This window comes from Amblyraja radiata, chromosome 13 (genome assembly GCF_010909765.2).
Source record: "Amblyraja radiata isolate CabotCenter1 chromosome 13, sAmbRad1.1.pri, whole genome shotgun sequence".
Lineage (NCBI taxonomy): Eukaryota > Metazoa > Chordata > Chondrichthyes > Rajiformes > Rajidae > Amblyraja > Amblyraja radiata.
The window spans coordinates 43,909,514-43,936,524 of NC_045968.1; the positions used below are offsets into that span (position 1 = coordinate 43,909,514).

General features: G+C 44.6%; 1 protein-coding gene across 1 annotated transcript in view; it reads left to right on the top strand.

Annotated features, from left to right (window-relative positions):
• Window positions 1-24,684, top strand: part of slc9a9 (solute carrier family 9 member A9) — a 323,375-nt gene extending 298,691 nt beyond the window's left edge. Inside the window, exons 15-16 of the mRNA XM_033031006.1 lie at window positions 17,801-17,903; window positions 22,536-24,684. Coding sequence (XP_032886897.1) covers window positions 17,801-17,903; window positions 22,536-22,757 — 325 coding nt within the window. The 3' untranslated portion in view covers window positions 22,758-24,684. The remainder of the gene's footprint in view (window positions 1-17,800; window positions 17,904-22,535) is intronic.
• The last annotated feature ends 2,327 nt before the right edge of the window (window positions 24,685-27,011 follow it).

Genomic DNA, 27,011 nt, shown 5'->3' on the forward strand with positions numbered 1-27,011 from the left:
GGCTCCACCTGCCCTCCATCCTCTTCTATATACCAATCGCCTCTTGGCCCCTGTCTCACCACTCCCTTTCTCTCCCCTTCATTTCTGGCCACTTCCCTTCCCCACTTTCAGTTCTGATGCAGAATTTTGACGTGAAACATCAACCATTCCCTTCCACCCATGGATGCTACTTGACACACCAAATTTCTCCAATGGATTTTTGGGTGCTCTCTAGTTCCTCCACTGCTCTGACACCCAGTAATCCCTGCAGCAAATGTGATTGACTTTAGATGGCAGATAGATTCCCCATCATGAATCCAACATCAAGAATTGCCATGTACTGCACTCAAGATGTCAGAGTTTATCAGCATGACCTACATGAATATCCTCTCCCAATACCGATACAAACCAATGCTGATACAGAAGGAAATCACCAGCTCAGAATTATTTATCATTGTCCTAACACCAAAAATGTTAATTCTCCTTTTTGTCTTGGTTATATCTCAGTCTTTATGTCCACATCTAACACAGTGTCCTTGGACTGTGACTTGAAAATAGCTATAGTTATTGTTAAAAAATCTTTATTTTATTTTCATGCTGAGAGTTTTTGCACACTATCTTGAAAAGGTGATCGTAAACTACCCAAGCGAAATATGTGGAGTGTAGGATTAGGAGCTGAGGTCTAAGGACCTGTTCCCATGCAGTCTCGCTCCAGATGAAATTGGAAAATGAATGAGACAAAGGTGCAAACAATAGTTAAATCTGTATTAATTTAATAAACCATGGTAATAATATTAATTAAATTAATCTGTTCACTGGATTAAGAGGCCTCAGGTAGCAGCTGTTTTTTGCATTCATAATCTCCACTAGTCTGTCGGGCATGGCATTCCATGTGCACCATTCATGAATTGAAGTGTGGTTTATTTATGTTAGCTGTAGCCTTGAGCAGCCTAAACATAACAGTGGTTCACCCTGTAGAGTAGACTTACTACACAATCTATATATTACTAAAACTCTGTTCTTGACCGGTTTTGGCTTTCTGTGCTGCGGTTTCCGAGAGTACGCCGCCACCTACGGCCGTCATTTTTGGCCACCTCGCTCAGAGCCCCCCTCCGCCGCATGTGTGCCGAGGATTTTTCCCGTCGATGAAAATTGACGGAGATATTAATGTTTTTACAACATTCCCCATTCTCTCTGCTGCCTCTGCTGGAGGGAGGGGGAGGGACTATAAAACCAGGAATTGGTGTGCCTCAATCAGTCTCTGCAAGTGGTGTGCCTCAATCAGTCTCTGCAAGTGGTGTGCCTCAATCAGAGCTTTGAATGACACTGACAAATGTCTACAGCACTGTGAGTACCCTTAATTTGGTTTGAAAATGAAAATATGGTTAGAGGTAAAAAAGCACTGCCTGCAAATGGTTGTTTGGGTTTGGGTTGAAGTAAAAAGGCACTCTCTCTCCCCCCCACCCCTCCCTCTCCTCTCCCCCACCCACCCACCCCCCCCCCCCCTCTCCTCTCCCCCCCCCCCCTCCATCTCCTCTCCCCCCCTCCATCTCCTCCCCCCCTCCATCTCCTCTCCCCCCCTCCCTCTCCTCTCCCCCTCCCTCTCCTCTCCTCCCCTCCCTCTCCTCTTCTCCCCTCCCTCTCCTCACCCCCCCTCCCTCTCCTCTCCCCCCCTCTCCTCTCCCCCCCTTAATCCAGATTGATCCAGACCCTGCTGCAATCTTTCACAACCTCTCCTCTCCTCTCCTCTCCTCTCCCCTCTCCCCCCCCCCCCTCTCCTCCTCCCCCCCCCCCCCTCCTCCCCCCCCTCTCCTCCCCCCCCCCTCTCCTCCCCCCCTCCCTCTCCTCCCCTCTCTCTCCCCTCCCCCCCCTCTCTCTCTCTCTCTCCCCCCTCCTCCCCTCCATTAGCGTGAGTGCGGGAGGGGGGGGGGTAGTTAGTGTGTGACGCTGCATGCCGCCTCCCCCCCCACAACCGCACGTTGGGGGAACAGACCCAACGGGTCTGCACTTGGTCTAGTACATTATATAATTGATGAGGTAAAAATGTTGCATTCTGCTCTGACGTTGAAAGGTCTGTAGGAATAATTAACAACCCTTGATAATATAAAATGCAATGACATTTGTTCTTGGTTCTCCAAATTATCCACCATTGTATGAAGTGTTCATACAATATGGCTGCAATATTCAGCTGATTAAGGTGGTCATTTCATCCTCCTTATCTTCTCCCCAAAACTTTCCACCTTCTTTTCATTTACATGATCAGATAAGGAGTCATAACTTTCCTGAATGGAAGGAGACTATTCACTCCATAGTGGGTGCTGGCTCTATATAAGACTAATCCAGCTGGTCCCCTCATCAGTCGCTTCTTACCGGAGCCCGCGGCTTCCGAAGTCCACAGTCCGAGCTGGATGGAGCTCCATCGCTGGCAAGGGATCCCAGCCTCAATTACCTCCTCTGGCATCTTGTTCCATACACCCACCACCCATTGTGTGAGAAAGTTACCCCTCGGATTCTTATTAAATCTTTTCCCCTTCACCTTGAACCCATGTCCTCTGGTCCTCGATTCCCTTACTCTGGGCAAGAGACTGTGCATCTACCCGGTCTTTTCCTCTCATGATTTTGTACAGCTCTATAAGATCATCCATCATCCTCCTGCACTCCATGGAATAGAGACCCAGCCTACTCAACCTCTCCCTATAGCTCACACCCACTAGTCCTGGCAAAATCCTCATAAATCTTTTCTGAACCCCTTCAAACTTGACAATATCTTTCCCATAACATGGTGCCCAGAACTGAACACAATATTCTAAATGCGGTCTCACCAACGTCTTATACTAATACAACTGCAACATGACCTCCCAACTTCTATACTCAATACTCTGACTGATGAAGGCCAAACTGTTAAAAGCGCTTTTGACCACTTTATCTACCTGCTATTCGACCTTCAAGGAACCATGCACATGTACTCCTAGATCTACAACACTACCCAGAGGCTTATCATTTACTGTGTAGGTCCTGCCTTTGTTCGACGTCCCAAAATGCAACACCTCCCACTTTTCTGTATTAAATTCTATCAACCATTCCTCCACCCACCTGGCCAATTGATCCAGACCCTGCTGCAATCTTTCACAACCATCTTCACTATCTGCAAAACCACTTACTTTTGTATCATCAGCAAACTTGCTAATCTTGCCCTGTATGTTCTCATCCAAATCATTGATGTAGATGACAAACAGTAATGGGTCCAGCACCGAACCCTGAGGCACACCACTAGTCACAGGCTTCCAGTCTGAGAAGCAACCTTCCACCAACACCCTCTGCTTCCTTCCATGGAGCCAATTTGCTATCCATTCAGCTATCTCTCCTTGGATCCCATGCGATCTAACCTTCCAGAGCAGCCTGCCATGCGGAACCCTGTCGAGCGCCTTACTGAAATCCGTGTACACAACATCTACAGCTCTTCCCTCATCGACCATTTAGGTCACGTCTTACGTTTGCCTGCTTTGCCCTTAACTCTAACGGGGACGTACATATCCTGAGATTTCATCAGCACATTTTTTTTAAACATCCCACTTGACCAATGTTCCTTTCCCCTCAAATAACCTGCTCCAGTCAACTTGAGCGAGACCTTCTCTCATACCCTCTCACGTGTTGGGGCCTCTACATTCAGCTTCAGAAAACTTTCCTGAAAAGGTTTGAGGAATTGTACCCCATTTATACCCATCACACTATGATTTTCCCAGTCTATATTTGGAAATGTAAAATTCCCTACTACAACAACCTTATTTGACCTGCAGCTGTGTGCAATCTCCTGGCATATTTGTTCTTCTAATTCCCATTGACTATTTGGGGGTCTGTAGTACACCACCAACAAGGTGACCATCCCTTTCTTGTTCCTCAGCTCCACACATATAGCCTCACTAGATGAACCGTCCGTAATGTCACCTCTGATCACTGCCGTGACATCCTCCTTAACCAACAATGCAGCCCCCCCCCCCTCCTCTTTTTCCCTCACCCCCATCTCTCCTGAAGCTCCTGTACCCTAGAACATTGAGCTGCCAGTCCTGCCCCTCCCTTAACCAGGTTTCAATCATGACTACAACCTCCCAGTCGCTCGTACTATGAGCTCGTAAATGAACTAATTGGTTTGGCCTTTCAAAAAATAGGCACAATGGGCTCAATTGAGACACAAGAGACTGCAAAGACTGGAGGAGCTCAGTCGGTTAGGCAGCATCATGGAAGGAAATGTACAGTTGACATTTGGGTTGATTCAGATTCATATTAGTTTATTGTCTTGTGTACCATGTGCACAGAGCAATTAAATCTGTTGCTAACATGAACCTGATAGAATATACAGTATATATGTGAACGATAGATGCGATGAGAAATACAACACCCAATGCAAACCAGCAAAATGGTGCAAAGATTGCCGCAAAGGAGAGATAGTTAAGGGCCTGTCCCACTTACGTGTCCTTGGCACGCAAATTACGCGACCTCATGGTCGCGTTGAGCCGCGATAGTCCCGCGAAGGTCACCTGCGATTTCATGCGTACGCACAGCCGTCTGGAGCGCATGACGTCATTTGAAGATGGACACAAAGCTGGACAAGAGCGGAACTCGCTATCAAAACATGGAGGGGACGGGGGACACAATTTTTTGGCGGCCACGCGCGCATGCGCACACTCACACACACACACACACACGCACGCACGCACGCACACACACCCACACCCACACACACACACCCACACACACACACTCACGCGAGACTACGGAGGCTCAATCCAGCGCTAAATGTAACTCAACTCTGCCTGTCTCACCGGATCAACTACAGCCCTGACTGGACTGACGGGATACCAGTGCTGCTTCTCCGCGCTGGCCATATTTCCCGCAAGCCCAGGCAGGTTAACCTGGCAGGACAGGCAGAGTTGAGCTGGGTTTAGTGCTGTTTCTCAGCGCTGGCTGTGGGCCTGGGGGCACAGCTCGCATCTGACTCCCGACCTCTCTGGCCACCCGTGGGGGGGGGCAGTCGGGACAGCGCCGGAGACCCGGCCGGGATCGATCCTGCCTGCAGATGAGGCGCAGGTCTGTGCCACGTCTCCCTCCTCCAATCGCTGCGCTCTATCCTCAGTCCCTCCCCCCACTCCTCCCTCCTCCAATCATCGCACCCGCGATCATCAGTCCCACCCCCACTGCCTCACGAAAGTGGAGATTTTAAAATCAGGGTGATAAAAAATTGGGGGGGATGTCCCCCACCTCTCAAAACATGGGGGGGACGTGTCCCCTCTGGCCCCCCCGGGTTTTCCGCCCCTGAAGCTGGAGTAACTCAGCGGGACCGGCAGCATCTCTGGAGAGAAGCAATGGGTGACGTTTCATGTCGAATCTCTTCTTCAGTCTGAAAAGAAGGGTCTTGACCCGAAACTATCTTGGGAACACACCCTGAGCGGCGGGAGGAACAATGTGGTTCCTTGTACAAAATGACATTTCACAGGAAACATTGGGGAGGGGGATGGAAGAGGGGTGTTAATGGTACATCTAGAAGTGATTATTGTTAATGTTTCTTATGTTGACCATACAAGTTTTTAACCATACAAGTTGAGGGAAAATAACACAGCAGTTGATCCCAAGACTTGGTGGTTGCAAATGATTTTCTTCATGTTACATGTTTAGCTCTTTCAATATGATTGTCTAAATATTTTTTCTAAGCCATTCAGAAATATTTCTAAAGATGAATATCTGTCATTCTGACTACATCTTGAAAATGTGCTTTGTTACTAGATGCGAGGTTACAAGTAATACTAAAGTAATCGCCAATTAGGTCCCACTGCGGCGACCTAATTGGCGAGTTTAGAAGATTTTAGGAGAGTTTGAAAAAGTGTCATGTTAAAGACCTCCTTCGACTATGTTGAAGACTAGGTTCGACTAGCTTTGACTAGCTTCGGGAAAATTGGACACCGAATAGTGGAGAGTGAGGACGACCTCCTTCGATCTCCTTCGACCTCCCTTCGACTATGTTGAAGACTATCTACGACTACCTTTGACTACCTTCGGTTACTTTTGACTACCCTCGATTACCTATGAATAACATGCCAGCCTACTATGACCAACTTCGACTAAACCTACAAGTAAAAAAAATTTAGATTTTTTTCCATGGCGACATTTATTTACTCGCGGGCATTTATCAGCATGTTGAAAAATACGCCGCGACCTAGCTGAGGCCTCGAGTACGTGGGGACTACTCTCAAGCATGAAGGAGAGTTACAAAGACCTCCTAGGACCTCATGTCGACCATGCTGCGAGTATGAGTCCAGGGCAAACTCTTCTAAACTCGCCAATTAGGTCGCCGCAGTGGGACAACCCCTTAAGTTAAAGGGGGAAATCAAAATGCTTAGATACAAGATGTATAATTAAAAAGGATCCATACATAATTAAAGGAATTTGTAGGAACATCAATAATAAAAATGTAGATATATTTTCAAAATAAAGAGCATGCCAGATAAAATGGAGTTGAGAGAAAGAAAATCGGTTGAACGGTTGGTTAAACATTTTTCCTGTGTATGACTCTGATACCACAAAAAGTGTTGGAACATGCAGTGAAATAAATTGCTGAAGGATAGTGATGTTTAGCTCTTATTTCCCACTTGGGAGATCATTCTAAGCTCCCAAGTGGGAAATAACCAAGATAGATTGGTGGGATTTGTCCGTGACAAGTAGCAATGAGTTGACACTCCAAGCAGCTTAATTCATTAACTAACCATATGTCTATAAATGTACTGCAGAGTAGTGTACTAAATTGAGGTATGTTTGAGAGAATGGATCTTGCACTCAACATCTGTAAAACTAAGCCCTTGATCAATCAGCACCACCCTCTGACCGTAATAAATGTCCGCAATGTGACTCAGGGAAACATGGACCACTCCCATATCTTGAAAATATATCTTGGAAAGCAAAGGAGATAGTGCTTGCCTTCAGGAAGCGAAGCAGTACACATACCCCAGTTTGCATTGTCTGTACCGAAGTAGAAATGGTTGAAAGCTTCAAATTCCTAGGAGTAAATATCGCCAACAACTAGCCCTGGACCACGCATATTGAAGCAATGGCCAAGAAAGCACACCAACACCTCCACTTCCTTAGAAGGCTGGTCCCCAACAACTCTCACCAACTTCTAAAGATGCACCATAGAAATAATTTTTACTGGGATGCATCACAGCATAGTTTGGGAACAGCTCCATCCAAGACCACAAGAAATTGCAGCAAATTGTGGACGCAGCCCAAACCATCACACAAACCAACCTCTCCTCCATAGACTCTTCAGCAAGGCCACCAGAATAATCAAGGACGAGTCACACCCTGGTCACTCCCTCTTCTCTCCTCTCCCAATTGGGCAAAAGCTACAGAGAATGAAAATGCACACCTCCACATTCAGCGACAGTTTCTTCTCAGCTGTTATCAGGCAACGGAACAATCCTACCAACAACTAGAGAGCAATCCTAAGGTACTATCTCCCTCATTGGAGACCATCGGACAATCTTTGATCGGACTTTATTGGACTTAAACTTGCACTATAGGTTATTCACTTTGTTCGCTTTATCATGTATCTGCACACTGTGGATATCTTCATTGTAATCATGTATTGTCTTTCCGCTGAATGGTTAGCATGCAGCAAAAGCTTTCACTGTATCTCGGTACACGTGACAATAAACTAAAGTCAACTCAACTCGAACCAAATGTCGGTGAAGACGGAGGTTGGTCCAAATCCATGGTGAACCAATTCTGGTGTCCTGTCATACCCCAGCAGTTGATACTTACAATGGATTGGTTCTGTTGGGTAGATTCCATCATTTATACTCCAGATCTCCTCTCCAAAACCAGACACATTATTCTGAACTCGATTATGGGAAGAAGTTATCAGTGGGCACAGGAATAGAAATTACAGAAACATTCCAGCTGGTGGAAAAAAATAGGACACGTCACCTACGTCCACTATTTCACACCCTTACTAATCAATAATCTGTCAATCTCCACCTTAAAAATATCCTTTGACTTGGCTTCCACAGCCATAGAAGGAATGAGGGTTGAACTTGGTGGACAGGGGCCACTTTGTCCTTGATGGTTTTTAATACTCATCCAGGTATGTGGAGAACATTCCATCACCTTTCTGGTTTGTGCCTTGTAGATGGCGAAATAATTTAGGGGATAGAATCAGGCACAGACATCCTTGGCTGAATGGCCTGGTCCTATGCTGCACTGTTATATGTTCTGTATGCAATATGTAATATTGACAATGACCATTTTTTTAAAGTGATTTGTATCTTGTGACTAATGGCCATGTGCTGTTGCAACAGTGCATGTGTGTAGAAAGTTAAAAAAAATCTGTCTGAAGTAATCTTCAATAAGAAAAATACTATCTCAATACTTAACATTTACTTTTAATGAAGTACCCAATGAAGTTGGTTTGAAGTGCTGTTTATTTTTCCAGTCACTAAAGACTCATCAGGTCAGAGTGCTGGCTGATGAAGCTATGAAATTTACAAACCTCACCCTGATCAAAAGCCATTCCCTGGGTGAAATCCCTCCCAATTGGGATAATGTGTGAGTGTATGCTGAGAGACAGTAAGCTTAGAGAGTGTTTACAGAGAGGACAATGAAGCACTTGTTCCACTGGATTTCCAGGCATGTAATTTGTGCAAAGAATAGACATGGGAAGGTGTTTGTACTGTATATTGAGTTTCTGCGGCAGATAAACCAGAGAATGTGAATGCAAAGATGTTTTTATCTATTAATTGGATATAACGCGATTGACTATCAACCCATCAACTGAGATCCTGGCCAATGCATTTTGTTGGATTGCAATCTGCCTGCAAACAAAACAGTTCAGTTTAGTTTATAGATACAGCATGAAAACAGGCCTTCAGTCCCTCGAATCCGCACTGACCAGTGATCACCTGTACACTTGTTCTATCCTACATGCCAGGGACAATTTACAGAAGCTAATTGACCAACAAACCCGCTCGTCTTTGGAATGTGGAATGAAACCCGAGCACCCGGAGAAAACCCACGTGGTCATGGAGAGAAGGCACAAACTCCGTACAGACAGCACCCGTAGTCAGGATGGACCCGGGGCTCTGGCTCTGTAAGGCCACAACTCTACCATTGTACCACTCCTATGTTCTCTGGTATCAATGTTTGATATGCTACGAGGATTATCCTTAATTCTCTTCTTGGAGGTAAGCTGCCAGCAGATAATAACAATTTACACATTTGAAGCACTCCTTTATCAGAAATTGTATGTCCAACCTGAAGAGACAACAGTTCACAGAAATGGAGTTAACTGGAGAAAGGTTTGTAGAGATTAACTAAGCTGTGGAGCTATCCGTAGGCAGCAATGAACCTTGGAGGGCCAACAGTCAGAAGTACAGCATGGGACAAAAGCCCAAAAAAGGTGGAATAAATGCAGGTAAATTGTGTCGTGAGTGTCTGAGACAGAAAAATCATTCATTTCGCGAAAGGAGTATATAATGTGGATTGGAAAACAGTTTCTAAAAAATAGTGCACAATGAAAATATCATTAGAAGTCCATGGAATACATGTGCAATGTACTGTTCATTTATCCACTTGGAAGATATTTTGCATTAGGCTGCAGTTGTTTGTTGATTGGACTGCTTGCGGCTGCAAGCCAGAGATTGGAAACCATTGCTTCAGTCTATGTATCATTCTTCGAGTGAAAATCTCTTGTGCAAAAGGAAAGGAACCAGCGCCAATGGGAACTGGACCAACCGTGTTGATGTACAAAAGAGTTCTCCTTCTGCAGGACATGGAAAGTTTCACACGGCTCAGGCCAACATCCGACAATTTGTGACTGCAGGAGTCTATTTTCACATTTCCTGCATACATAAAGTCATATAGTGTGGAAACAGGCCCTTCGCCCAACTTGCCCACACCAACCAATGAGGAGATAGAATCAGGCACAGACATCCTCGGCTGAATGGCCTGGTCCCATCAACACTAGTCCCACCTGTCTACGTAAGGCTGCGGCCTCACCAACGTGCAACTGCAACATGACTTCCGGTGTTGGGCTGAAGGGCCTGTTTCCACACTGTATCACTCTATGACCTAACTTCTAACTCCGACTGATGAACGCCAATGCGCCAAAATCCTTTTTGACCATCCTATCTACCTGTAATGCCACCATCAAGGAACAATGTACCAACACTCCTAGAACCCTCTGCTCTACAACACTCCCCAAAGTTCTCCCTTTCACTGTAGGAATGTTAGTTCCAGCTAATATATTTACATAGTGACCATGACCGAATCCCAGGAACAGTTTCAATGAAGGTACACAAAATTGCTGGAGAAACTCAGCGGGTGCAGCAGCATCTATGGAGCGAAGGAAATAGGCGACGTTTCGGGCCGAAACCCTTCTTCAGACAGTTTCAATGACATTGGCATGTTTGTCCAAAGAGGAGAAGGAAACTGCACTAAAAAGTAAATTGCTGGCGTTTGATAAATATAACTGCACAGTTAAATACTTAATCTCTCACTTTGAACCAAGGCAAGGATTAGCCACAACACCTTTGCTTCAGATCGGAGAAGTGATTGCAGTGTGTGGTTAAACTTTTACAGCTGCCCTGGAGTCACAATGACGAAATTAAAAACTCTCCAGGGGATTGAGCTCGCCTGGGGATTGAGCTCGCCAGGGGATGCCAAGGTCACCCAGATACAATTGCGCCCTTTCATTACTGCTCTACAAATAAGCCAATTTCCTATTTTCTAAATAGTTTCCATTTTACAGTGACATTTTGCTGGAGATCGAATTTTTGAAATAACTTGGATTGCCATGATCTCTTTGGGCTTTGACATTAAATGATGGAAATTGATTGTAGTTCTTGGAGTTAAAAGCAGTGTATTTTGTGTCTTTTATCCCTCCAAGCTAATCAGCCCCGGTGTTTCATCCACAGCCTTTGAATCTAAGAGATCACAGCATATGCTTTCCTCTCTATTTGTGAAAGAATATCTTCATTTCTTTTTTTTAAATGGTAAAATGATTTTGAAGATGATAAAACCGAAAGTTGACATTTGATGAGAAATAAATTGATTACTGTGCTGAGAACCGCAAGGTTTTCAGCAGATAGTCAAACAAATGCCTTCTAAGTCGTAAAATTATGCTTCAAAGGCTTTGCTGGACAGAATTTGAGATGATGCTGTGTAAGAAGATGGTAGAGTGCATGTCCTGCATGCTGATCAAAGATACACAGAGTTGAAGACTAATACAAAATCTGAATGTTCACGCTCTCGGGTTTTCTACTGAAATGATCATGAGTTTCTGGAAGTCACTACTCAATTTTTACCTGTGCTGTCAGATCCTATATTGAAAATATAATTATTATATTATCGGCCCCGTGAGGCGGCACGGTGGCGCAGTGGTAGAGTTGCTGCTTTACAGCACCAGAGACCCAGATTCGATCCTGACTACAGGTGCTGTCTGTACGGAGTTTGTACGTTCTCCCCTTGACCACGTGGGTTTTCTCCGAGAACTCCGGTTTCCTCCTACACTCCAAAGACCTACAGGTTTGTAGGTTCATTGGCTTCGATAAAAATTGTAATTTGCCACTAGTATGTGTATTGGATAGTGTTAGTTGGGGATCGCTGGTCGGCATGGACTCAGTGGGCCAAAGGGCCTGTTTCCAGGCTATATCTCTAAACTAAACTAAAGCGTATTTAAGTGATTAAGTGACATAAGGATCATTTTTACATAGAAATTACTTTTTTTAAATTACAATGGTTGTGTAAAAATGCCTCAGTTAAAGATTAAAGATTAACAAAGATCATTAACTATAATCCAAAGTATCTTAAAGAAAGACTACTCGATGCCAAAGAATTCTGACTGAAAATCTAGTATAGAGGAACAATTTAGAGCTGGAGACAAATGGAATTAGGGAGTGAATTCCAGGCCCCTGGCCATTGGCAGCTGAACTTAGAACTATCAGTGGTGAAATAATACAAATCTGATTGCTGAAGAGAACTGAAGGAGTGAGAATCTCTGAGAGCTGCAGACAGGTCGAGGTTGCAGAGGTGGACAGCAATGAAAAGGTCTCAAAATGCAACACCTCGCACTTCTCTGCATTAAATTCCATCAACCATTCCTCAGCCCACCTGACTATCGCAAAAGATCCTGCTGCAATCTTTCACAACCATCTTCACTATCTGCAAAACCACTCACTTTTGTATCATCAGCAAACTTGCTAATCGTGCCCTGTGTGTTCTCAGCCAAATTATTGATGTGGATGACAAACAGTAACGGGCCCAGCACCAAACCATGAGGCACACCACTAGTCACAGGAAGAGCTGCTGCCTTACAGCGCCGGAGGCACGGGTTCGATCCTGACTAAGGGGGCTGTTTGTATAGAGTTTGTACGTTCTCCCTGTGACCACGTGGTTTTACTCCGGGTGCTCCGGTTACCTCCCACACGCCAAAGACATACAAGTTTGTAGGTTAATTAGCTTAAGTAAAATTGCAAATTATCCCTCGTGGGTAGGATAGTGCTATTGTATGGGGGTGATCGCTGGTCGGCGTGAAGTCGGTGGATCGAAGGGCCTGTTTCCTCGCTGTATCTCAAAAGTCTAAAGTATTATAAAATGCCACCCAGTTTGGAAGGTCTGATATTGTTCATTTTTAATTTGGCTGAAATTCAAACAGAATTGTGAGCAGTGAACCTGGAATTCACTACACCTACCACACAACTGCAATCCCAAACAGGCTCCCAGCTGTTGGTCCTTTCTGATCCCGACGTCTGACTGGAGGCTATGAAACACATAAACTGCCCTACATCTGTTCATGCTACTGACCTTTCATTAGCACACCACCTATGATGCTATGGTGCTCCTAACAGTGACTGCATCCACTTATAGTCTATTGTTACCATACTGTGTCTTTGATTTCCACCCCACACTCCTGAAAACCCAGCTTCCCCACTGGTAGCATCGGCTTCCTAAATTTACTATGTTGACTCTTCCATTACATTCTCAGCTTCTTACAATTTCAGACATAAGATACTGCAGATGCTGGAATCTTAAGCAAAAAAAAAAACAAACTGCTGGAGAAACTCAGCAGGTCAGGCAGCATCTGTAGACGGAAATGAACAAACATTTCGGGTCGGGATCCTTCTTCGAGAGGGAGGGAGATAGCTGGTGGAAACAAATGAGGGGAATGGGTGGGGCTGGCAATCGCTGGCAAGTGATAACGTGGATCCAGGTGAGGAAAGGGTGATTGGTGGAAGAGTCGGATGGGGGAGAGAAGGTTAGAGATAGTAACCAAGGCTGTATAAGTGGAGAAGACAAATGAGTGGAATCTGATAACAAATGAAGGTGGGGTGTGAAATGTTGAACTGAAGGGAGTGTAGGTTAATTAGCTGGAGTGAATAAAATTCCAGGGGGAGAAAAATAGGATGCCAAAGTAGGGGGATATGGGTGATGAGCCGATGGATGAATGGAGAGTACTGGGTGTTTTCCCCCTATCCACCTCCTCCATCCACCCATCACCCACCACGCCCTATCCTGGTTTCCCCATTTTGTTCCCCAGGTCCATTTCCTTCAACTCAACTTCCTTCCCTCAGGTTCTACATTTCACCCTGCTCCTTCCTTTCTTATCAACTTCCACTGTTTTCACCCGTTTGTGTTCTCCACGTATCACCTCCATCCTTGGTTGCTATTTCCACACTTGCCTCCTCCACTAACTCCACTGACTTCACTTACTAGCCCTTGCCCCAAACATTCTACTCGCCAACTCTCTACCATCTATCTCTATTCCATTAGTCTGAAGAAGTGTCCCAACCCTAAACATTGTCTGTCCATTTCTCTCCATGGATGCTCCTAATCCACAGTTCCTCTCGTAGCTTATTTTTGTGAACTATTCATGTGGCCTCATCTTTTAACTGCATTCCCATATATACTACAACACAGTAAATGCATTAATATTAAAACTATTGGTATGAAACTCTGTCTCACCCTCACTATTAAGTATTGTGCTTGCATTCCCGAAGACAATCCTAATCCTGGCTTAATAATGGAACAATATGATCCACCTTTTGCACTACCATGAATTTGTTTTATTTTCTAATTGTGTTTGCATTAATTCTTTTTGTTAATTCGTTGATGGGGAGCTATTTTAACTTTAGCACAAAAAAAGTCATCAGATGCAAACAAGATATTCTAGCTGGCAGTATGATAATTGTATGAGAGGATGTTCTTACAAGATCAGCTCCTATGAACTGCACTGGAGATATAACCATTGCAAAGCAATTTTAAATAAAGTTTCAAGTGATCTGCATTAACATTTCACGTTTCAAAAAAATGCTGCCGTAATTTTACTGTACATTCTTTAATAACCTTATTTAATTCTCACTTGGATGTTGCTTGCAAGAACAGAACTCTGATTACCAGCCTATATGAAAATAAAATACTAATAGTTTCTCTTGGGTCTGCCAACTACATCATGCCCTGGATGAGTTCCACTTCCTTTGATATTCCAATTGGTCTGCTATTCCACAACACGAACTGTAAATATTGGCACTATCAACGTTCCTGCTATGGTCAGGTCTCTTTAATGTCAGTCCAGCAAAGGTTGAAACCTTACTGAATTTTAAGTACATTGTAAATGTCTGCTTTTTTGGAACAGCCATATCTCCAGGGCATTACAATCTGAGTCAGCGATACGTCATATGTTGAATGAAAACCCCACTGAGAGCACAGAGCTACATTTAACCCTGCCTACTGGTGGGGCAGCCCAAGGTCTGGGTTGCTGCATGATCCCACTTGCTTCTGCTCCTAAGGCCATTTAAACAGTGCACGATGAAGCCTTGCTAAATTAAGCAGATTACACCGTGACATTGAGCTCCATGTCGGACAAACGTTCAATTTCCCCCCCCCCCCCCCAACCCCCAATTACTGGCCACTCTTGTTGAAATCATCACACCATTGTCAAAGTGTGATCCTTCATCTACAAGAAGATCAAGTTTTCAGACAGTGAAATAATTCTAATAAATAATATTTCCAGGAGATGCTGCACTGTGTAGAAAGGGCCAAATCTGATTTTTGTTTTGTGCTTTGTTCTTTATTACATAAAACAAAGGATTAACTTCTCCAGAGACTATTTCTCCTGCATTGGTAAAGCAATATTGTATTTAGCTGAGTGAAGAAAAGCTTTAATAAGGAACAACATTGATCCCAGCCGTATTCTGCTTTCATAATGCTTTCGCGGTGCCTTGGGGAAGCTCAAGCAGGTTGAGTTGGAACTTGAGTGGTTCACCCTCAGCCTCTCAGGACCTTGGATCAGTTCTGGTCTAAGGTCCGTGGGGAGTGTTGTTTAGAGCCCTGGGGAGTATTGTAGAGCAGAGGGATCTAGGTGTACAGGTACATAGTTCCCTGAAAGAGGCAGCACATGTAATAATAATAATAATGGATGGGATTTATATAGCGCCTTTCTAATACTCAAGGCGTTTTACATCGCATTATTCATTCACTCCTCAGTCACACTCGGTGGTGGTAAGCTACTTCTGTAGCCACAGCTGCCCTGGGGCAGACTGACGGAAGCGTGGCTGCCAATCTGCGCCTACGGCCCCTCCGACCACCACCAATCACTTACACACATTCACACACAGGCAAAGGTGGGTGAAGTGTCTTGCCCAAGGACACAACGACAGTATGCACTCCAAGCGGGATTCGAACCGGCTACCTTCCGGTTGCCAGCCGAACACTTAGCCCATTGTGCCATCTGTCGTCCTATGTAGGCAGGGTGGTAACAAAGAAGGGTCTGAAGAAGGGTCTCAACCCAAAATGTCACCCATTCCTTCTCTCCAGAGATGCTGCTGGTCCCGCTGAGTTACTCCAGCATTTGGTGACTACCTTCGTGGTGACAAAGAGTTATGGTACATTAGCCTTCATCAGTGAGGGTATTGAGTATAGAAGTTGGGATGTTATGTTACAGTCGTACCAGACGTTGGCGAGGTCGCATTTAGAGTATTGTGTTCAGTTTTGGTCATCCTGCTATCAGAAGATGTCATTAAGCTGGAAATTGTGCCGAGGAGATTTACATAGACGAAGCCAGAACTCGAGTGCCTGAGCTATAAGGAAAGGTTGGGCAAGCTATGACTTTATTCCTTGGATTGCAGGAGGCTGAGAGGTGATCATGTGGAGGTGTATCTAATCATTAGTGGCATATATAGGGTTAATGCACAGTTATTTACCTGGGTAGGGGAATCAAGAACTAGAGGACACAGGATTAAAGTGATGGGGGCAAAATTCAATAAGAATCTGAGGGGCAGCATTTTCATTCAGAGGGTGGTGGGTATCTGAAATGAGCTGCCAGAGATAGTTGAGGCAGGTACTATATGTCGTTTAAAAGACAATTGGACAGGTAAATGAATAGGAAAGGTTCAGAGAGATATGGGCAGATGGGACATCTTGGGCAGCATGGATGAGTTGGACCCAAGGGCCTGTTTCCATGCTGTATAAGTCTATGGTCACAACTGTCCTATTTTACACCAAAACATCAGATATGGGGTAAGCCATGCCAGCCAACCTGGGACCTGATCCAAGCTCCTTTGATTCGGTGACAGCAATGTTACACAATCAAGCAGGGATCTTGACTCGGGTTGAGGGGATTATTTGTGTCGGTTTCCAAGCTTGCTCTGTGTCAGCAGCAGCATGAGTCTTCCGCAAGGAAGAAGGCAGAGAATGTTGCCCCAGACCAGGCACTATTCCTGGGTGTTAAGTTAATGATTTCCTCTGCTGCAGTCAGACATTGACACCCACACATGATGATGTGGTAGAAGGAGTTGTTCAAGCTTGAAGTGACTTTTCTGACCATGGTTGTCCTTTGACTTAGTCAGAATCTGGCACAATATTTTGGTGGGACAGGTCAGGGGGAAGACTAGTAGGTACTCAAAAATGCTGGAGAAACTCAGCGGGTGCAGGGTTCGGGCCCGAAACATTGCCTATTTCCTTCGCTCCATAGACACTGAGTTTCTCCAGCATTTTTGTGTACCTTCGATTTTCCAGCATCTGCAGTTCCTTCTTAAACACAGGGGGAAGACTACTGACAGGTTTACATTTGCCATGGTTGGGCTTGGATCAGGTTCTGTTTTAATTTTTATGTACAAGCCAGAGGCAAAACTGACATAATTGTGTATATAATTTATGCATTAATTAATTCCAATGGATCCTGAATTACCCCCAGCACAAGCATGAACAAGTTATAAAATTAAAGTGGAGTTCACCCACTTTAGGATTAGAGATACTGTGGCATCAATAATCTACTGCTAATTCCAGAGTGTTTCTATATGAAGAGTTTTAGAGTTTAGAGCTTTGAGATACAGCGCAGAAACAGGCCCTTTGGCCGACGGAGTTCGTGTCGACCAGCGATCCCCGCACATTTGCACTATCCTACACACTAGGGACAATTAAAAATGTTTTACCTAGTCAATTAACCTACAAACCTGTACATATTTTGGGTGTGGGAGGAAACCGGAGCACCCGGAGAAAACCTACATGGGTCACGGGAAGAACGTATAAACTCAGTGCAGAAGCACCCATGGTGAGGATCAAACCCGGGTCTCTGGCGCTGTAAGGCAGCAACTCTACAGCTGTGCCACCATGCACCCCCCCCCCCCCCCACCGTGAAGACCTAATATGTTTTCCAAATCGCCATGGAACTGTAATGTAACCTGTGAAGTATATGTCCAAAGTTGATTCATGAGTCTAATTAAAAAGCTTGCATTTAGTGTGAAAAATAAAAATGTGACGTTTCCTCAACTAAACTGTAAAGATATTTAAAGCCAGTTCTGACGCACGCTGGTCCACCGCTCACGACAACACTGCCCACTTGGTGTGGTCCTATCGCTCGACTGCTGACTAGTTCCAAGGCACAGGTAAGCTGACGGTTCCTTCTTCTGGGTGTGATAGCATTGTTATGGAACTTATTTTGTTGTAAGATTGCGTAGTGACTAACTGTGCCAGCTGTTTCCACCACAACAGTGGTGATGATTGCCCAAGTGTAAATCCTCTTTTGGTCATTTTATGCCACAGTTCCCACAAGGTTGGCCGCCCTTCACCCCCCTAAGTGGTGTAGTTCTGTCTGTTTCCGTTCACTTCGCTGTCACTCTCTGTCTGGTATCAGCATGTGAAGTTCAGATTTATTCTAACTAAGCCGGGCCTGAAGCTTCAGCCACTATGTAAATGAATACAATGTCAAGCCATGCATAGCAGTCTGCAAGAGCTAGGTTGCCTGTGGCAAACACAAAGTATGATGTAAAACAAGTAAATTAGCAGATAGATCACATCCTTGAGGGTTAATAAATCTGGTTTGTGAACTATAACCGTATATTTTGTTTGAACCTGGAGGAAGAGCTCTGCTGGGCTGACATGAGCCCCAGCAATGCCAGTGAACGTGCAAAATAACCAGCTGCACGATCTGTACTAAGAATGCTTCCTTCGTAGCTCACAGTGATAAAGGTTCTGTCAATAGGCAAAGGGACAACTCTGGATATTAGAATGAATTGAATCTGAAAATAGTACAGCAAAGATGTGTGACACTTTATTTTCTCAATAGCTGTGTGCAACAGCAATTGGAGCAGTGAGAGAATAGTGAGAATCCTCTCCCCAGGCCCGTACGAAGCTTTTCAAAAAGGGGGGTGGCATGACAGGATTTGCGGAACCAGAGTTGGTTTACAGGGCAAGGCCAACGAATGCCCTTGCATTAGTAGAAGTAGTGGTAAATGGCAATATACATTCAGGAGCACCTGTTCCGTTGTTTTGCACAATCCGCAGGCATTGCCACTTTCATTTTACTGCACATCCTGTATGTGTATGTGACAAATAGACTTGACTTACCTTGACTTGACGACAAGTGATTTCCTGTTGTTGGGGGGCAGTGTTAGCTGTGAGGAGGATGCTAGGAGGCTGCAAGGTGACTTGGATAGGCTGGGTGAGTGGGCAAATGCATGGCAGATGCAGTATAATGTGGATAAATGTGAGGTTATCCATTTTGGTGGCAAAAACAGGAAAGTAGACTATTATTTGAATTGTGGCAGATTAGGAAAAGGGGAGATGCAACGAGACCTGGGTGTCATGGTACACCAGTCATTGAAAGTAGGCATGCAGGTGCAGCAGGCAGTGAAGAAAGTGAATGGTATGTTAGCATTCATAGCAAAAGGATTTGAGTATAGGAGCAGGGAGGTTCTACTGCCGTTGTACAGGGTGTTGGTGAGACCACACCCTGAGTATTGCGTGCAGTTTTGGTCTCCAAATCTGAGGAAGGACATTATTGCCATAGAGGGAGTGCAGAGAAGGTTCACCAGACAGATTCCTGGGATGTTAGGACTTTCATATGAAAAAAGACTGGATAGACTTGGTTTGTACTCGCTAGAATTTAGGAGATTGAGGGGGGATCTTATAGAAACGTACAAAATTCTTAAGGGGTTGAACAGGCTAGATGCAGGAAGATTGTTCCCGATGTTGGGGAAGTCCAGGACAAGGGGGTCACAGCTTAAGGATAAGGGAGAAATCCTTTAGGACCGAGATGAGAAAAACATTTTTCACACAGAGAGTGGTGAATCTCTGGAACTCTCTGCCACAGAGGGTAGTTGAGGCCAGTTCATTGGCTATATTTAAGAGGGAGTTAGATGTGGCCCTTGTGGCTAGGGGGATCAGGGGGTATGGAGAGAAAGCAGGTACGGGATACTGAGTTGGATGATCAGCCATGATCATATTGAATGGCGGTACAGGCTCGAAGGGCCGAATGGCCTACTCCTGCACCTATTTTCTATGTTTCTATGTAGGCAAAAGACGCCATCCACATGATCGCTATATACAAGCCAGGGGTATGCTCGTAACCAGTCAGGGTTAAATCTTCGCCAGCATCCATTCTTATAGAAGGCACAATAATTGTATGTTGGACCCAGTTTAAAGTGATTCTGTATGAGGTAAAGCTTCTGAGCATCTGAGAGGTTGGCAATAGCTTTAGCACCTTCTTCTTTGGTTGTGGTAGAATTAAGGAGAACTAGACCAAGTGCAGACCCGTTGGGTCTGTTCCCCCAATGCGCGGTTGTGGGAGGGGGCGTCATACACATTAACCACTCCCACACACTAACTACTCCCACACACGCGCTAACTACCCCCCTTGTCAATATATTAATGATATTAATTTGCTCCTATTACCCCATAATCGCCTCATCTACTGACGCATAGCCCCCAACTCACAGGCGCGTCTAGAGAGGGAGGGGGGTAGATAGTGAGGGCAGAGAGAGAAGGGGGGGAGAGGGAGGGAGGGAGGGAGAGGGAGGAACAGGGAGGGGGGGAACAGGGAGGGGGAGAGAGAGGGGAGGGGGAGGGGGAGAGGGAAGTGGGGGGAGAGAGAGATGGAGAGAGATGGAGAGAGATGGAGAGAGAGGTGAGGGAGAGAGAGAGTGAGGGGGGAGAGAGAGTGAGGGGGGAGAGAGAGGGGGGAGAGAGCGGGGAGAGGGGAGAGAGAGAGATGGGGAGAGAGGGGAGAGAGAGAGAGAGAGGGGGGAGAGAGGGGGGAGAGAGAGGGGGGAGAGAGAGACAGGAGGGGGAGAGAGAGACAGGAGGGGGAGAGAGAGAGAGACAGGAGGGGAGAGAGAGAGGTGGGGGAGAGAGAGAGGGGAGGGGGAGAGAGAGGTGGGGAGAGAGAGAGAAGGGGAGAGAGGGGAGAGAGAGAGAGAGAGAGAGAGCGAGAGAGAGAGAGAGAGAGGGGGGAGAGAGGGGGGGTGGAGAGAGGAGAGGGAGGGGGGGAGACAGAGGTAGAGAGAGAGAGAGAGGAGAGAGAGAGGGGGAGAGAGAGGGGGGGAGAGAGAGAGGGAGTCCAGCTGCGGGAGGTGTGCGGGCGGCATACTTGAGCGGGTGGCGGGCCAGGTGGGCCTCAATTGGTGGTCAGTAAAACACCGAGTCCAGCACTGGATCAACTAAAGCAGTGGTTCTCAACCTTTTTTCAGTGATGTACCCCCTGTGAAATATTTTTTCAGCCAAGTACCCCAAAACCAGCGCAAAAATATAGGCCTACATATATGTAGGCCTATATTTTAAAATCTCACGTACCCCCTGGAGTGCCTTCACGTACCCCCAGGGGTACGCGTACCCCCATTTGAGAACCACTGCACTAAAGGGCCTGTCCCACTGCGGGGACCTAATTTGCGAGTTTAGAAGAGTTTTCACTCGACTCAAACTCGCAGCATGCTCGACACATGGTCCTAGCAGGTCTATGTAACTCTCCTTCATGCTCGACCAGAGACGAACTCCGATCTGCACAGTCAAATTTAGAAGGACGAGAGGGAATCTTATTGAAACATATAAGATTATTAAGGGTTTGGACATGCTAGAGGCAGGAAACATGTTCCCGATGTTGAGGGAGTCTGGAACAAGGGGCCACAGTTTAAGAATAAAGAGTAAGTCATTTAGAACGGAGACGAGGAAACACTTATTCACACAGAGTTGTGAGTCTGGAATTCTCTGCCTCAGAGGGCAATGGAGGCCGGTCCTTTGGTTAGTTTCAAGAGAGAGCTAGATAGGGCTCTTATAGATAGCGGAGTCAGGAGATATGGGGAGAAGGCAGATACGGGGTATTGATTGTGGATGATCAGCCAGGATCACATTGAATGGCGGTGCTGGCTCAAAGGTCCGAATGGCCTGCTCCTGCATCTATTGTCTATTGTCTATTGTCTATTGTCAAATTGAAACTAGTTCTCCAGCTCTGGCAATTCCTGCTTCAATTTCTTCTATACATTGAAACCATCCTTATGATCAAAAATGTGCATTATTCCATGGCTGCAGCCTAATTAGTGTTTTGTGTCGATCAATTCAAGTCTACTGCCTTATGCACAAGGACAATGAGGAATGGGTATAATGAAAATCTTGCTTGCAGCAGCATCACTGCTTCATGGACTCAGACAAACACGCAAAAATATAACTTATACATAAACATGCATAAAATGTCCAAGACAGTAAAAATAAAAAACTCGGTAAAAACAAGACATTGGTATAAAATACAATTAGTAAACAAGTCCACTGTCGTGCAAGAGGTGGTCCGCAATGTTCCGTTGCTGAGATAGGATTAGGCTGGTGCAGCTTCTTTGAAGAACCTAAGACACCAAATGTTGGAGTAACTCAGCAGGTCAGGCAGCATCTGTGGAGAACATGGATAGGTGACAGGACCCTTCTTCAGACTGGTGACCCGAAACCTTACCCATTCATAGTCTCAAGAGATGCTGTCTGACCCGTTGAGTTTTTGTAAACCCAGCTTCTGCAGTTCCTTGTGTCTACGGTTCAGTTGTTGGGGAACTCTACCATGATCTCCGTCATCTTGCATTTTGTAGCTCAGTCAAATTTCCCACAAGCAATGTTGTTATCTGAATCCCATGTTGGGGCTTTGTCAATTGTCAAGAATGTTTTTTGTCATATGTCCCAGACAGAACAGTGACATTCTTACTTGCAGCAGCCCAACAGAATATGTTGTATCTATAACAGTTGGTTTTATCTGTAAAACACAGGACCATCGGAACGAGGATGATGCAGATTACATCATCAATAATGACGAACTCTCGATCTACTTTGAAGATAAATCCGCTTCTGCCTCTTGCTACGGAGAGACTCCAGGAAAGGACCTTCCTGCAGATCAACAACTGGCAGACAAGGATGACCTCAGTGAAGGAGAGAGTCAGCCAAGATTGGGCCTCACCTCCAGTCAGACAACGAGTGTCCCTCCCTCTTAAACCTGACTGCTTTATTGACCCATCGGGGGCAATAAATTGGAAAGGAAGATGAATTTGCTCTGATATACTTATTGCATTTGAACTAATATTATGGTTCTTAAATTCCTGATTGTGAAATTTCAGTGTGACAGGCACTAGTCTCTATATTAAATTCAGGACAAGCACAATTATTAACTTGACCAACACTTAGATGGCGAATCTATGAATACTTAATGGCCGAGTGGTCAAAGGCATTATTCCAGTGTGATTTATCTCAAGAATCCCACATTTACATTCAAGCCCAGTTAAAGTAATGAGTGTGACCTATGAATTACTTCCAATCCAATGCTGTTGGATGACCTTCTAAGCTTTGCTCTATACTGTCTCTCAAGTAAGATGGCACTTGGTTGTGTATTCATGCAGAAATAATTCTGATACAACCTGCACTATTGAAACTGAAGGAGAATCTTTACCTTATTGCAAAAATTTTGAATGTTAATAATTATAAATGTAATAGTACTTATCTGTATTTTTTTATATATTACTCTGACTAGTTTTAGAACCCTAGAGGTTTCAAATACAGGTCTCTTTGATGGTATCGTACTTTTCTCTCTTTAAGTCTCACGGGTTTTAGTTTTGCCTTCATTATATTGTCCACGTAGACATTGAGCAAGATTGACAACAGAAACACCTTGAATTCAACTACCCTGAAGCATCAATGAATAATGGCACAGATGGGGTGCAGTATTAAACAATTCTGACCAGAAAGTTACTGGGCAATTATTAACTCAAATGCTTGCGAGCAAGGAGAGGGAGAAAAGATTTGCTGGATGCCACCAAAGACATGCCAGCCTATTGAATCTTGCCCAATGCAGTGCTGCAAAGTGGCACATGTCTCTGTTCTGATGCTGCTGAACAACATAGCTGGCACATGAAGATGAGGCACAAGAAGGCTCTCCATGCCCGTTGAACTATACCCCAGCAAGAGTCAGTTACTTCAGAAGAAGTCAGTTAATTTGACAGGGGTGGAAAGAGGTGGAAATAAACCCAGTGAGGCAAACAGAAAGAGTGAACATTTTAGCAATAAAATTTAAAGACTGGAGATAAGTTTTTGATCAGTGGATTACAATAAAGGCATTTCCCTAATAAAGCTGCTTGAGGCAAAATCAATTGCAATCTTAAAACCTGCATCGGATAGATTTTTGTTAGGAAGACAGTAAAGTTTACATAATAAGGGACGTTGAAGGGTTTAGTAGCTTTTGGCCAGTTGGACAGCTGATCGGCTCGTGCCTAAGTAGCTTGCTTACCCTTATATGTTGCATTCAGTCAATGTGAATGTGAATGGCGTTTGGCATTAAGAATTTCATGACAAATGTTGTTATGCCACATTAAAGATACCTCAGAGGTAAAGGTGGAACATACACAATTCCACACATGGTTAAACTTAGAGAAAGCAAATTTACTAATAAGTCTGGTTGCATTATTGGTATAAAAGAACAGATGGGATTTCTAATATAAATAATATTTTAGCTAATCTAATGCTAGATATATTTTGAACAACATGCAATGCTTACTCCTCATCATTTTTACTTCACATCCATCCATGTTGTATGCAAAACTGTGTTTTACTCTGTTCAAGAAAATAATGGATAGTTTTTTGTTTGCAGTTAGAAAGCTCTGCTCCAGAGTTTATGGAGTTTTGTGCCTTATACTGTCAAATTCAATGTACCTTATGGAAATGGCGTTCTTTTGATGTGATCTAGACCTGTGGTATATAAAAACATCACCATGGCAACTAAACATATTGTTTCATGGCTTTCTGTGGAGTTTCAAATACGTGCAGTTGCTACCTCTGTGTTACCTCATGTGTTATCTCCTCAATGAATCAGATCGCTTTCAAGAATCCAATGCATAAGAGCAAAGCCAGGAAAGCAGTTGAGTGTTTATTTAAAAAAAATCAAATAATTCTGATATTGTTCAATATGTATGAATCACAAGTGTAAAACATATCTTTATATTGTATGCTTCATCGGGTACACCAGAATGAAAGCAAAACCTCCAATAATTGGACAAAGTGATTTTCCCGAGTTCTGATCTGGTTTGTGGGGTGGAATGTGAAATAATGGTCGGAGACATCACAAGACATAACTGCAGTATAACATAGCTGAAATAAGCAAGCAAACTGCTCATGTATTTTCAAGAACTGAATTAGGAAACAGAACTGTATTAAAAAAATCTGATTTTAGAAACATAGAAACATAGAAAATACAGTAGGAGGAGGGCATTCGGCCCTTCGAGCCAGCACCGCCACCACCACTCATTGTGATCATGGCTGATCATCCACAATCAGTAACCCATGCCTGCCTTCTCCCCATACCCCTTGATTTCTCTAGCCCCAAGAGACCGAGAGATGATAGTCAAAGCCATAGAATTATAGAAAGTAGGTGCAGGAGTAGGCCATTCAGCCCTTCGAGCCAGCACCGCCATTCAATATGATCATGGCTGATCATCTAGAATCAGTACCCAGTTCCTGCTTTTTCTCCATATCCCTTGATTCCATTAGCCTTAAGAGCTATATCTAACTCTCTTTTAAATTAATCCAGTGAATTGGCCTCCACTGCCTTTCTGTGGCAGAGAATTCCACAAATTCACAATTCTCTGGGTGAAAAGGTGTTTTCTCATCATTTTAAATGGCCTCCCCTTTATTCTTAGACTGTGGCCCCTGGTTTTGGACTCCCCCAACATGGGGAATATTTTTCCTGTATCCAGCCCGTTTATAATTTTATATGTTTCTATAAGATTCCCTCTCATCCTTCTAAATTCCAGTGAATACAAGCCCACTCTTTCCAATCTTTTCTCCTATGACAGTCCCGCCATCCCGGAGGTTAACCTCGTGAACCTGCACTGCACTACCTCAATAGCAAGGATGTCCTTCCTCAAATTAGGAGACCAAAACTGCACACAATACTCCAGATGTGGTCTCACCAGGGCCTTATACAACTGCAGAAGGACGTCTTTACTCCTATACTCAAATCCTCTCGTTATGAAGGCCAACATGCCATTAGCTTTCTTCATGCCTGCTGTACCTGCATGTTTACTTTCAGTGACTGGTGTACAAGGACACCAAGGTCTCGTTGCACTTCCCTTATTTTCTAATCTGACACCATTAAGATAATGTTTAAGAAAGAACTGCAGATGCTGAGACACAAAAAAAAATGCTGGAGAAATTCAGCGGGTGGCGACATTTTGGGTTGTCAATTCCTTCTCTCCTTAGATGCTGCCTCACCCGCTGAGTTTCTCCAGCATTTTCTTTTGTGTCTACCATTAAGATAATAATTTGCCTCCTTGTTCTTTCCGCCAAAGTGGATAACCTCACATTTATCTACATTATACTGCATCTGCCATGCATCTGCCCACTCACTCAACCTGTCCAAGTCACCCTGCAACCTCCTAGCATCCTCTTCGCAGTTCACACTGCCACCCAGCTTTGTGTCATCTGCAAATTTGCTAGTGTTACTTTTAATTCCATCATCTAAATGATTAATATATATTGTAAATAGTTGCTGCCCCAGCACCGAGCCTTGCGGCATTCCACTCGCCACTGCCTGCCATTCCGACAGGGACCTACTCCTACTCTTTGTTTCCCGTCTGCCAACCAATGCTCTATCCATATCAATACCCTACCCCCAATACCATGTGCTCTAATTTTGCCCATTAATCTTCTGCGTGGGACCTTATCAAAGGCTTTCTGAAAGTCCGGATACACTACAATCACTGGCTCTCCTTCATCCATTTCACTTGTCACATCCTTGTCACAGCAATGGGTGAAGTTTCGGGTCGAAACCCTTCTTCAGACTGAAGAAGAGTCTCGACCCGAAACATTATCCATTCCTTCTCTCCAGAGATGCTGCCGATCCCGCTGAGTTACTCCTGCATTTTGTGTCCATCTTCAAATGACGTCACGCGCTCCAGACGGCTGTGCGGGCGCATGTTGACGCTCGCGACTCTCGCGGGACCGTCGTGCGACCGTCACTACCGGCCTGTCGTGTAAGTGACGGCCCAAGTGGGACAGGCCCTTTAGTGATTTTGTAAAAAATAGGAAGGGTCAAGTGAGAAGTAGATATTGCATAGTAAAGAGAGTTTTGTAAAAGTTACTTCTTATTCTATGCTTGGCTCTGAAGGAAATAGTTTTAAAATGTGCTGGAGAGGTGTTGACACAAATGTCAACTAATTAATCAAGTCAAGTTGAGTTTATTGTCTCATGCACAAGTGTGG